Source organism: Amblyomma maculatum, chromosome 8 (genome assembly GCF_055883805.1).
Source record: "Amblyomma maculatum isolate TAMU_Amacu chromosome 8, ASM5588380v1, whole genome shotgun sequence".
Classification (NCBI taxonomy): Eukaryota; Metazoa; Arthropoda; class Arachnida; order Ixodida; family Ixodidae; genus Amblyomma; species Amblyomma maculatum.
The window spans coordinates 58946494-58959737 of NC_139351.1; the positions used below are offsets into that span (position 1 = coordinate 58946494).

The 13244-nt window shown below is 44.7% G+C and overlaps 1 protein-coding gene across 2 annotated transcripts; it reads right to left on the reverse strand.

Annotated features, from left to right (window-relative positions):
• Positions 1 to 2763: 2763 nt before the first annotated feature.
• Positions 2764 to 10059, reverse strand: LOC146181232 (uncharacterized). 2 transcript variants are annotated; one of them, XM_084576303.1, is made up of 6 exons: positions 9928 to 10059; positions 9666 to 9835; positions 9412 to 9601; positions 8609 to 8721; positions 4336 to 4560; positions 2764 to 4236 (listed from the first exon to the last, which is right to left on the reverse strand). In XM_084576303.1, exons 2-6 carry the CDS (start codon positions 9734 to 9736, stop codon positions 4080 to 4082), a joined length of 756 nt encoding a protein of 251 aa, XP_084432429.1. In that variant the 5' UTR covers positions 9737 to 9835; positions 9928 to 10059; the 3' UTR covers positions 2764 to 4079. The 2 variants fall into 2 exon arrangements, with proteins under 2 accessions (XP_084432429.1, XP_084432430.1); XM_084576304.1 differs by lacking the exons at positions 9412 to 9601; positions 9928 to 10059.
• Between the last annotated feature and the right edge of the window lie 3185 nt (positions 10060 to 13244).

Consider the following 13244-nt stretch of genomic DNA (forward strand, 5'->3'; position numbering starts at 1 on the left):
ACCTGTAAGACTGCCAGGGCAAGGATAAACAGAAGGTGCTCCTCCTCCTGTGTATGCCGAGGTTCCACTACGTCGCTCAATGGGATAACGCAGACCTGCACAGCGTCTCCATTATTAAGAGAAGAGAAATGTTGTGACTGCTGGAAGTTATTGTGCAAGTACTGCCACATCAGTTTCGTGGCTCGGAGTGGCCGTGCATTTCAGTACCTCAGCCTTAGTATGCACATTTACCCTTTTGCTCTTTGCTTATAAATGTGCTCCCCATACATCAAAAACTTGGAGATCACTGCAGAAACGGCACTAGGAGAATGCAAAAGCACTAGCATTGTCACAAGTTGATGGCTCCTAGTCAATGCCTTTCTACGTGTACTTACCCACATGGCTTGACTTGGCACATCTTGTCTCATGCCTTGAAACTTTTATCTCACGTGACTAATGACTCATTACTCGTTTTACAGCAATTCTTAATATGTGACTTATAGTTCTCATCCTGTCATTGACTGATGGCGTCACGAGGGGACCAACTTCCAGAGACATATTTTGCGGACACTGCTGGCACCAACATAACCTACTAATGCTTTTGCATTAGTAAACATTCATTTTGGTCTCATGGTGGGCTTGTGTGGGTTTGTCATCGAAGCACATGCTCAGTGTGAGACTATAACGTAACATCAGCACAATCGTAAAAGGAGAGTGCTTAAAGAGAGACAGTGTGGGCCACAAGGAAATACCACCTGTTTTTATACAACCGCTCATTTCCTGTTGTCACAGATCACCATGCAGTCTGCTGGTTTTCCTCTTGTCCCTTCTTCTTTGTCCAGTCTTTTGCGCTGTAGTTATGAGTCCCCCAAGGGCCTTCTGCCTGTTCATATTCCCCTGACTCTTTCTACTGTGTTGGATTGGACATTTCAAGCCAATTTCCTGAATCCATCTCTTAAAAATTTATGGGTTGCACTTGCAACAGGCTGTGCTGCTCCTTATGCAATCATGCAGACAATCCCCAATGGTACTGCCTACTGAAGTCGCAAATTTTCTTCTTTGTCACCCCACTTCACATCAAGATGCTCTCCAATAACTTAGACCACGGCTACTCCGTTCTCTCTAAAAATTTCAAACATATTGTCTGTTCCTACTCACCCACCAAACATAAGCTTACCACCACCTATCCTTCTCGAACCAATTGCCTTACCAAGTGCCTCAACCAAAATCTTACTGATAGCACAAGTTTTACCGCACCCATCGTGACTGGAATTTGGTTCTCCCATACATTACATTTGCTTACAACTTTTCCCACCACGACTCTGCCGGCTGTTCCCCTTTCAACCTTTATTTGGCTACAAGCCCTAATTACGTGTCGAAGCGCTGTTTCCTACATTCGCTGCTCCACTTTCTGAATATGGCCACGATGCCATTGCTCATTACGGTCGCACTTGTCAACTAGCCCACTACAACCGTTCAGCCTTTCAACCCTTGCAGCAAAAATTTTACGACCGTTGCCACTGCATGGCCTCTTTCTCTCCCAAATCCCTCGTCTTGCTACGAGCGCCATATCACTGCACTGAACTCTCTGAAAAACTTCTCTGCTGTTACACTGGCCCATATCATGTGCATGCAGGCAGCTATGCTATCACTCCAGCCTTCGCAGAATCTACATCAAGTACCGTACCGCACAATGTTGTGCATGTCTCGCATCTGAAGTCCTACCACTCGCCGCGCCCCGAAAATTTCAAGGTGACACCGGGTTGGTATTTTGTTTCATTTTTCTGCCGCAAGGCTGTGCCACAGAAAAAGGAAACAAGAATGAAGTTCTTGTGCTTGGTACGCTTGTCCTGTCCTGTGCTCTCTTGGTGGCCTGTGTGCTGTGCCCTCGATGCCACAGCATCTGCTTTGCCTCAGACCATGTAACAATATTTTGGAGCAAGTTTTCATGTCAGTTCAGCTAAATTCCGAGTAGATGTTAAGCGCTAACCATTACGAGATTACCCACACACAAGACCGTAGGCACCACTTGCCTGTCATTATGTTAAAGTCAGTAGTTGCATTTGCTTCATAGCTAACAACCACACTTATTATTTTGAATCTTTTAATGCTCACTTTATGCACTGCATGGATACCAGGTAGGTAGCCCTGAACATTGCAATAATTAAACGAGTATGGCTACATATTTTTTTTATTGTGCACTTTTGTTCATTGTAATGATTCACAACACATTATATACACAGATTGCTAGGTTGTATTCGCCTACACCCATTAGATAATTGTAATGGAATTTCTCCTATCATTAGGCCGTTTCGATTTCAACAGCCGAGCGATGGCTGATGCAAGTTCTGCATTTTAAATGGAAAATTCCAACGCAATCGCGGCTTCTTGACACATTGCAATTCTGGCTCTTGGGGCAAGCTAGCTTTAGTTTTGTAGTGAATAAAAACAATGAAGGAGTGATTACAGAGAAACCCCACATAACCAGGTGTATTTACATTACTGCCAGGTCCTGCACTATTTACAACACCAAAACTAGAGATTGCCAAATAACAGCATAATAACACAAATCCAACGCTATTTTCTTGTGCCCAGCCATCGTTTGAACGCTTCCAAGTAACATCTAGCTGCGAATATGTATTGTGTTGTGTGTTGTATTCATTACAAACCTTGTGAGGTTCTACAGGGCAGCGGCTCTGCTCTCAGAGCCAAACGCCACTGCGCTAGCTCAGACCACACTAGTGGCCCCTATGAACAACACGAACACCGAGGACCAAAGAGTCAACTGTTTATTGGAATGGCTTTCCGTCTGGTCTTCCTCGATCATGCAACAAGTAGACTTCACCTTCGTTTGTTGGTGTCGTGGACGTGTCCGCCCCCTTCGCTCGTCCGGTTCGCACTCTTCACAGCCCCGTCGCTTGCACCACCGCCGAGGAAGAGAGAGGGAGAGCCCTGAGGGGGAAAGGGTCCTCGCTACTGGGCGCCACGGGCGGGACATCTTCCTCGCATTCATCGCCGCAGAGGGCACTGGTGAGAGAGAAGACAGCCACGAGCAGAGGGAGAAGGGAGCAGTGATAAGCCCAAAGAGTGTCATGGATTTCCACAACTTTTACCTTGAAGTCAAGCTCGGCAGTCTTCTCTATATTCGATCATTGAGTATAGTCTACTGCCTTCAATTCTTCTGAAATGTTTTATTTTTCCTTTCCCCTGCATCTTGCCACCGTACAGATACTTCCGATGCATGTAAGTATTTTTCCATACCAATGCATGGAAAAGCGCACCTACACAAATTGTCTGTTTCTTGCGATCAAAGAGCTGTAGAATGTGTTTCCAAAATGAAAGAAAGCAAGAGCATAGATCTAAATAAATTACATTATATTAGTGCAAGCACCATAGGGGGAAGGATTTCTGGGAAGGGCAACAGCAAGTAAATGCAGCTGACACTAAGACAGGCACCTGACTTACATAACGCAGTGAATGTCGAACTGCTTAACAGCATATAATACCTGAGAGCATGGCAGCACGGAAGAGAAACAGTTGTTGAGGAAAATGGTTGAGGAAATTTCAAAGGAACTAAGAAAGAATGCAAAATGAAAAGTCGAGCATTAATTCAATCTAGCAAACAGGCAATACTTTTCTTGACATGCGTCAACATGGGGCCTTCTTGCACCCGGCTTGAGCAATGCACACCTATTCTATCAGAACTGAACACAAACTTCTTCAATCATTGCAGGCCAAAGGCAAGCTGGTATGACAGCCAATGTCACAACCCTATCCACTGGAGAGCTGTTACAGGCACACAGAAAACTTAGGGTCCGTAGAAATGCTTGAGCACCAAGGGTGCCGACACCGCAGATAAGAGGATCATCAAGGGGACACTGCAAGTGCACAAATCCCACATATCTGCGGGCCAGATCCTTAAAAAGGCAGGATAGTATCGCCTGATATGTTTTGGTGTTGAAGCTCTGCTGGTAGGTCCCCCCGCCAACATCATTAGTAGTGAGCAGATGGCAGCACTAGGTAGTCAACCGGACTTCAATGTACAAATGCAGATGTCATGTGATATCAGCAGATTATTGACTAAAACAGAATCCTTCCGCCTAAACTTCGGGAGCAGGGTTCTGAGAGGCCGCGTCGTTCTCCAATGAAAATTCCTTCTGAATTCGGGCGACGACGCATGATGGCAGTGATTTTCCGCTTCCGAACGTTTTCCAGATCCAGCGAGTGAACATTCGGTGCGCAATGAAGCAATATGCTCTGAAAAAGACAGCAATAATGTGGAATAAAGCAGGCACTGAGAAAAGCCAGTGGTTATGATGCAGCATACCTGCACTATGTTTGTTGCAAGACACTTACCTGTGCCTCTCGTGGTCCACCTCCACGTCCCCCTCAACGTTGATGCCATTCTCGCGCAACTCCCAGTGCACAGCTCTAAGCACTTCTGGGATACAACACACGGCCTCGAAAACGGGGCGGTGGGTCACGCAGCCTTCCGCGTTTGTCGCAATGACCTCCGGAATGTCGCGGCAACACAGCTGTTCAGGTGGCTTGACCGCCATATCACAGAAGCCACAACTGCACCTGCGTTAGCCATCAGTGTACATCTGCAGAACACATATAGTAGGAAGAGCAAAAGCTTAAACAATTTAGTCACTTTGCACAGCCATTCACTGTCACCACAGATGTGCAATATCTCCCAGGAAGTCAGCCATTACTTAACCTACTCTACAATGTGAAAACCCAACGGGACATATTTAATATAATAATCCAATCTGTCGAATTACTTACTCACTTGTCGCTTAACACAATCACCCTTAATGTTGTCAAAAACATTTTGTGAGCCCGCCAAAGCCTGAGTCACTTTCATTGTCATCAGTATTCAGTGTCAGATTCTTGCATGGCATTAACTTAGACGGCTTGAAACCCATCTAGGTGCTTGGCCACAGAAGTAGCTATTGAAGCAAGAAAAACCAAGTCTCTGGGGAAGGACACCACAATGTAACAAACCAACCAAAGGGCAGAAGCTTTAGGGCAAAACAAGAAAATAGTGCAAAACATGAAGGACAGACAGGACGACGCTGACAGTTTGCATCATCCTGCCCGTCCTTCGTGTTCCTTTTGCACTATTTGGCCAGAGGACCGGTGATCTGAGCATGCCAGAGAACGTAGTTTTTGCACCACGGCTACAGCAGTGATTACATTCAAGATGGAGTCCAAGTCTTGGGAGCATCTTCCAAAGCAGGAAGATGTCACTTCTGCCTGAACCAACAAATGCTTGTTTGGTTTGCTTTGTGGGGTTTACCACCCCAAAGAGGCTCGGGCTATGAGAAATGCCGTAGTGAAGAGCTCCAGAAATTTAGACCCCCTGGGGTTCTTTAACGTGCACCGAAATTGCACAGAACATGGGCACCTTGCTTTTCTCCTCCATCGAAAAGCGGCTGGCGTGGTCAGAATTCGATCCTGATTTGTACAGATAGATGCTTGTCATCATCATCATCAGCCTGGCTATACCCACTGCAGGGCAAAGGCCTCTCCCATACTTCTTCAGTTAACCCGGTTCTGTGCTAGCTGCATCCACTTGACCCCTGCGAACTTCTTAATCTCATCCGCCCACCTAACTTTCTGCCACCCCCTGCTACGCTTTCCTTCCCTACTCTACCATAACTCTACTCTACTCTACCATAACCGATGGTCGCTTAGGATAGATGCTTGTACGCAGCCATAAACTGCGCATCGTTTGAACTGTTGTTATGTCCACCTCGTCCACGTATGGACCCGAAGAAATTTTAGGTCTGATCTTGATTGAGTTGGTGTGTCGGCAAGTCCCTTAGCTAAACCTGGCTGACAAGCTCATCAAGCATTTTTTTCGGTGCTTGCCATGGACATCAAAAAGTAAAGAAACTTTAGTCCTTTTCTAACTGCATCTCCTGCCGAATCTCTTAGCCCATTTATGTGTGCTCAGGTCTCACAAAAACACAGCCTCTTGTTTGCAGAATTTCAAAGTGTCAGCAATGCTGAAAGTTTGAAATTCAACTCAGTCAAAATCATACCGAAAACTTCATCGGGTATATAAGTGGACAAGTTGAACATAACAATTCAAACAACATATTTTTGCTCATCTTACTCAATATGAACCTTCAAGAGCTTGTTGCCAAGCTGCAACCCTTCTCCACGTGGCAATGCATTCAAAGCCACATCAGCCCACTCCACATGCCCTCATTCATGTCAATGAGGTGGTCTACGGCTGCGAACAAATTGCGCAAAAGCGTAATCATAAGGCATCTAAGATAATTTAAACGTTTTTGGTGCAAAACGCAACGTTGGCAAAAATTATAGAAAATGAATGGGAATCCAGCTGAAGTTGAGCACCTAGACACGTCACCCCACTGAAGTTCAAAGGCACCACCAAATGTAAGAGATGACTTTAGCTAGCACGAATTCAAGTTTGTCAAAACAATTACGAGGGACTTAGCGACTACAGTAGTGAAAGGCAAAAGCCTGAGTGCCGCATTCTGCTATGTAACTTGAACTAATCAGGAATCCATTAATTAGTCATTAAGTGCATGATTAATCATCATTAGTTAATTAACATCACCTAATTATTCTTCAATAAGTAATTAATCATTGACATATGGCCATATAAGTCACGCACTCGCGCATACTGTGGTGGTGCTCTGTGATTGGTGGACACCTCTATGACATCATCCCGCCTTGGCTAATCAGGGCCGCCGCAAAAGCAGGACACATGTTGTCCACGACAGCATGAGCCATTAAAGGCTTTAGCCTTAATACAATGTTTAGTCAGCTCTTCCCTCTAAGTACTACTGTGTCAATTAAAAAGTATGCAATTGGCATACTGAGCCTGATGCGTATACCAAGAATCACGAAGACATACACATTTCTGGCTTCGTGAAGACTGTCCATTGAAATCCCCGCATTACTTGTAATCTTAACCGATACATTGCCCTGTACAGAAATTATGATTTCTTTCATGTTTTACAAAGGCTTTCACTGTCTGCCCCCCCCCCCCCCCCCCAGCCTCGTTCCAAAATCAGCATTCCCAACTATTTTATCCTAAACAAGTGCTACATGTTTTTCTGTGGCCAAGGCATCCACAAGCAAAGCACAGTGGAATGACTCATTCTGTGCTTATGCAAACTTTTTGAGGAATAAAAATGCTTCAGCTGTGAAACCAGGAGCTCTGAGGACTGATCGGCACTATCCCGAAATGTGTGCTCGCAGGGATGGGCAACACTGATAAATGCAGGGAGCTAATGTGCCCTTCTGTTCATTGCCTGACCTGCAGAGAAGCTGCTGAATGTCACTCGAAAGTGCAGATGTCAACCTATGTGAGCCTTCTCCTGAGAGAAAAATCTAGGGAAAATGAGGGGCTCGTTAGGACGCGAAACTGAAATAAGTCAATAGTCCACAAAGCCAAGGAAAGCATGGAGAATCATTTTTTTTTGCATTTCTGTTTTTGACATGAATTAGCACAGTAATCATTTTATTTCAAAGGTTGTAGGTTTGGATTCCACAAGCAGCAATCATTCTCTACTCTGCTTTGTATTTAGTTAATCATATTTAATAATAAAATGATTACTATACTAATTACATTAAAAGTATATAAAAAGTACATTAAATGTACATAAAAGTACATAAAAAAAAATTACGACAAATTTTCATGGTTAATCAAATGCAAAATAGGTACGTAGCACTGCTTAACCGTTGTACTTCAGCACGGCCGCAGTGCCTGACAGACCGGCTTTATCCATTGCGACGCGAAGCAATCGCACGGCGCAGCCGCCTCCTCAGCTTTCCTTACACCATCATCAGAAATGAATGGAAACAGGTGCAATGTACCTCTTTACAATGCACTGCTCTGCGGCCGAAAGGTCTGGGGTGGGATCATAGGGAGAGAGAAAGAGAGCGGGAATCGCACTTGAAGGCGAGCGCCAGTTAAGGCGCGGAGGTAAGCACAAGCAGCTTCACGACGTGGCGAATGGCTCTGAGCCGAGGTCCAGGGAGCACCACGCGCACACGTCTGCTGTCCACAAAAACTGAGGAGTGACTGATGCGAGAGGAGAGATGCCGAAGTTGAAGACGCGCAAGCAACACCAACACACAACTGCTCACTCCGGAGTAATGCATGCTTGTGAACGCTGCCCAATGACGGCCCACGTCTGAAACTGACACGCCCCTCTCTCACTGTCTTAATCTCTCACGATGGGTAAAGAGAGAGAGAGAGAGCGGCTTCTGCTGCAGCTATGCGACTGCTCCGCCTCCTCAATGCTGAGCTGCGCGACGCACGTGTCGCCATTTTCTCTTTCTACACTTCAAGTTCATGGAGAGAGAGAGAGTGAGCAGCTTCGGACGTACATAGGTGAAATCTATGATTACGGCTAGCAGTGCTATGCAATAAATTCCTATGCTTTCCTTAGCCTCACTGATTTATGGCTCCTTTCAGTTGCGTATCTTCCTTCTGAAAGCGGTCTCTGTTCTCCGATCCATTTTGTGACTTCTTGTGCTGTCTCATTTTCTTCTGCATACCTTCGGTTCGTTTGCTACAAAGTCAATTTTATTTTTTAAATGAGTTAACTCTTCTTCAAAGGCATTGACTCGATCTTTGTACCATTGTGTTGTCGAGGAAGATGCCTCTTCTTTGACTACAGGCACTTCGCACTGCTGAGAACAATCACTCGCTAGGGAGCCTTGATGCTTGCGCTTTGAGGGCTTCCTTTTTACCTGAAATGAACACCATATATTTTTTCTGAGTCTCAAGTTAGTGTAAACAGCAGCTGCAAAGCCAAATGTGTTGTATTTGCTACCAGACATTTACTTCCTCATAAAGATATGGTCCTATTGTAGCTAAAATCGTCTCTTAAGTAAACCGGCCTGGAGGTTCACTTTGTTTAGTATCGAAGCTTCAATCGTAATCACATTTCTTCATGACACCGACCTCGCATATACATCTTACTACGTCTGCTGCTTGGAACCGCACCTAGCTTATGGTTACAAGTAAAAAAAGTGTTACCTCTTATAAAAAAGAATAAAATGTGAAGACCAAAAACTAGACATGCACAGTTGCCTGACCTACCATTACAGCTACAACGTTGCTAACGCGATCGAACTTGTTTAATATGGAATCAACGGGGTCTATGTGACTGGAACGTCTCATCCCCTACACCTCTCGCCTGATGAAGCAACTTGCGGAGTGGGAGCTCATATACGAGCAGAGAGGTAATTTTTAACTTCTGCTGCTGACAGGCATATGGCATGACTGTTGCCACGCAATCACGAGCATTACTTTACAACAAAAACGAGATCGTAGACTGTCGATTTCGGCAGACATGCCACGAACACGTTATACACGAGAAAGGCAGATCATTTACTCAGCGTGCAAGGGTTTGACATTCTGCAGGGGTTAATACTCACGGTCTTCTTCAGACGCGCAGGGAACACAGAAGGCACAGTTCCCGCCCGTAGACGCGTTGTCTGACCGGTGCGGTCGAAGCACTCAGGCGCAAAATGAACGGAGCATAGGTGATCTCCATCTTTCGCATGCCATCTTTCACGGTTAACGGCCTGCTCCCACAGACTCCGCATCTCTGGATTTTTCGGAAACCTGTAGGCAATTTCAGGACTTATTTGTCGCTTGCCGCCAACGCGAGCGGCGAACGTGTACTTACAGGTGGAACGTGATACCTGAACCTTTCTTCGCTCTGTGTGTACATCCGTTGGCAACGCAACTGACGACCATTATCGGCGTCGGCGTTTACATGCCCATCACGTCAACTCGCACTCCAAAACAACAACGAAGCGCGAAGCACTGCACCACTGCACTCCCACTTGGCGCCAACTGAAAGTAAACAAACAACTCAAGTCCGCATGTGGGCGGAGCGTATGAGGTCTATGAGCATGCATGAAACCCAGTGGTAAAGTTGAAAATACCTCATACTCTGTATTTTTTGAAAGACTTTCTTATTTAGGTAGACTTCTTGCTCACGATTTCAAAGCTGCTGCACGTTTAGATAATGCTTTCGGTTTCTATTTCCAACGATGAATCCGGAACTTTATACCTGACGGTCGACCTCATCAAAATCGAACCAAAATTGACATCTAATCTAAATCGAGTATGGCCACATCAGTGGTGACCTCCAAATTGGGATGGGCAACCACCAAATTGTGTCTATCAGGTTTGTATGACTATTGAATTTTTTTTTTTCCAACAATCAATTACATTGCTCGTTCTGGCTGCATTGGTGGTTGTTTGGCAACACGGGATGCATTTGCAGAGAAAACTGGCTTTAGAAACAATACTCTTTCCATTACTCATTCCAATTAGCAAAAAACTTTGTAGCCATGTGTCAAGTGGATAGGGATGCTCATGAAGAAAAAAATCGTGTTTAACGCACAGTTTTACTTGCAAAAGCAATTGTGAAAGTAAAACTGAGCATCAAACACAATTGTTTTCGTCATGAGCATTCCTATCTACTTGATTTCTTGATATTGCTGATAGAACAACTCTGTTCTTTTTTTTATTATCCTTCCTGCTTCATAGAAGTTGTGCTTTCATTTCATTTATTTGTCCCTTAAAGGCCCGAAGGCATTACATAAGGGGGGGCGTACATACAGGTTGGAGGGTAGTAGCAGAGAACACAAAAGAAAGAAAGGGGGAAAAATACACGGGGTACCAAAAAAGTGCACAATAATATACAAACTAAAAGCAAGATATAAAGCAAAAAGCAAGACCAAGTTGTCTCTTTGTCATTAGGATGTTATCAATCGGTACAGGCCAACTTGAATTTGTTCTCAGCCTTCCGTCAATGACGTCAGCTGTATGCTTTAAAAATGCCATGCTGCTGTATGAGCATGACGTGAGGTCAGCGCAAAATACGGACGAAAGACAAAAGAGAGGAGGACGTCCAGGAGTGCTCATGATCATCATGTGTGTCCTCCGTTTTATCTGTATTTTGTGCTGACTTCTTCACATCATGCAACACCAACTAACCAGGCAGCTTACTCTCCTGGACTGCATGAGCATGCTTCACACGTCTTTACATAGCCCTTCACCTCTGTCTAGTTTTTTCTGCGAAAAGAAAGCACACCACATATAACATTTCTTTTTGAATGATGTAGGTCTTGATTTTGAAAACGTTCACATTTGTTGTCTTGCTGAAACCACATTCACCAAGCCAACACTCGCTTCTCAATACTGGCACAACGGATTAAGATCCCTGTGCTGTGAAACCCACCAAGAGAGGAGGCTGGACTCCTCTACCACTCGATAATTGAGCTACCATCAGTGTACTTACATATTCGATCATTCCAGCAGTTTGCGGACATTTTACAGCATTATGGGTCATGTGGCACATTTTGTTAGTTACTGTGCAGAATGAGAAGCCATTTATCGGTGAACATCTGTTTTATTTCTTGGATCTATCCCTTGGCATAGAATAAACGGAAAGACACAGGCCAATTTTACTGACGAATGTTAACAGGGTTCGGTACTGAGCCCCGCGAGTCCACATAAGTGTACCAGGCAGGAAGCTTAGGTGATCACCCTTGCTGCATAGCTGGCTTTTGCGGATGTTCCAAAATACGAGTTGAGTTCCTAAAATGTTACCCAGCATTGGCTCTGTAGTGAGAGCTGGACAGGAGGAGCATCATTGCAGGAATGTACAACCTGAATGAATGTCCATGGTGCCCTGAGCACAGGAGTTTGCTTAGCACCCACTCGGGGATTCTCTGCACTTACGGTGAGTTAGGATGCCAGGAAGGTGACGTCCATGCAAGCACGAAATGTCAGAGATACTTTTTGTGCAAAGTTTACATCCCAAGAAGAAAGCATCAACATAGTGGGTGTGTCACGTCCAGTGGATAATTAGTAGCCATTATCAGCTTCAGTGAGGCTGAGCTGGTGGTGCAGTGCTGAGACTATTTGCCAGTGTGTATAAGCAGTCTCAAATGGCTACAAGCTGTGCGATTACAGAGGAAAGAGGCATTGCTGTCTGGATACAAACAGGTCTGGTTTATGTGAGTTCAGGCTCAACAAACAAGACCAGTGTGCAAAAATGATTTTTCATGCTTGAAGCTCGCTCGAGTCAGCAGGGAGGGCAAGGTCTCTGTGGGGCACTGAATGGTGATGATTATGTGTGAGACTGGTCAGTTGTTTGGGCCCTGGTCGCTGCCAAGGAGGTGGATCCAGAGATTGTGCTGGCGGTAGTGGACATGACAGACTTGCCTTTGCAGATGCAGCAGGGGTGGCTTCAAGCGACGAGCATTGCAAACTTCTGGCTCACAAAGCAATGTTACTTGCTTTCCCCCATTAATCCCAGACTAAGTGACATGCAGTATGTTTGCCTGTCAACTTTTAAGGAGATGCATAACTTTCGGAATGAGTAGTAGGGCACACACCTGATTGTGCCCTACTTTTGCTAACGACAGAAAAAGATGATGGCAGCCTTTCAAGGAACACGAAGAAGCCGCAAGGCTTGCCAAGCTTTGTGCAATATTATGAAGACAGCATATGTAAACATAGGTCAACTTACGTTGAATCAAGATCATTTGAAAGGCGGATGCCATAATTTTAAAGCTTATTAAATAGCCATGACAATCTGAAAAAACAGCCGGATCTGAAACATGACGTGATATCCATGCTCATGATCTGCAATTCCAAAATAGCAAATCAGTGAGATGTTATTCGTTTCGATGTAACGATAGAACTCGTATTCATTGAGATCCTTCTGGTGGACAAAACTTCTTGCCAAACATTGCACTGAAATTTATACCTGGAATATGAAAATGGAGACATCCAGAACTGCCTCAAGCATTTCCTTTTCAATAATTCGCAATCATCTCGCTGAGCTTACAAACGTGCCCGATGATACGAGTCAAAGCTGGAAGACAACCTTAGTTGGATGACATCATGGGAAATAGTTTCACAGGATAGACCAAACTATTGCACAAAAGAAATGGTTTTTCGAAAGGTATCGGTGAAATCTAAATTTTTTACTAATAAAAGAGTTTCTAAATTAATTTCTAATTCTACATTTCTAAATAAAAGAATTAGGGTGCACCTGGGCATCGTATGCAGCCTAGGTGATTATCGATTGCATTTCCTGCCATTGATGTTGCGAATGGCAGTGTACAGTCATCATTATCATCAGCCTGACGGTACCCACTGCAGGGCGAAGGCCTCCCATATTTCTCCAATTAACCTGGTTCTGTGCTCGCTGCATCCACTTCAACCCAGCACCCGCAGATTA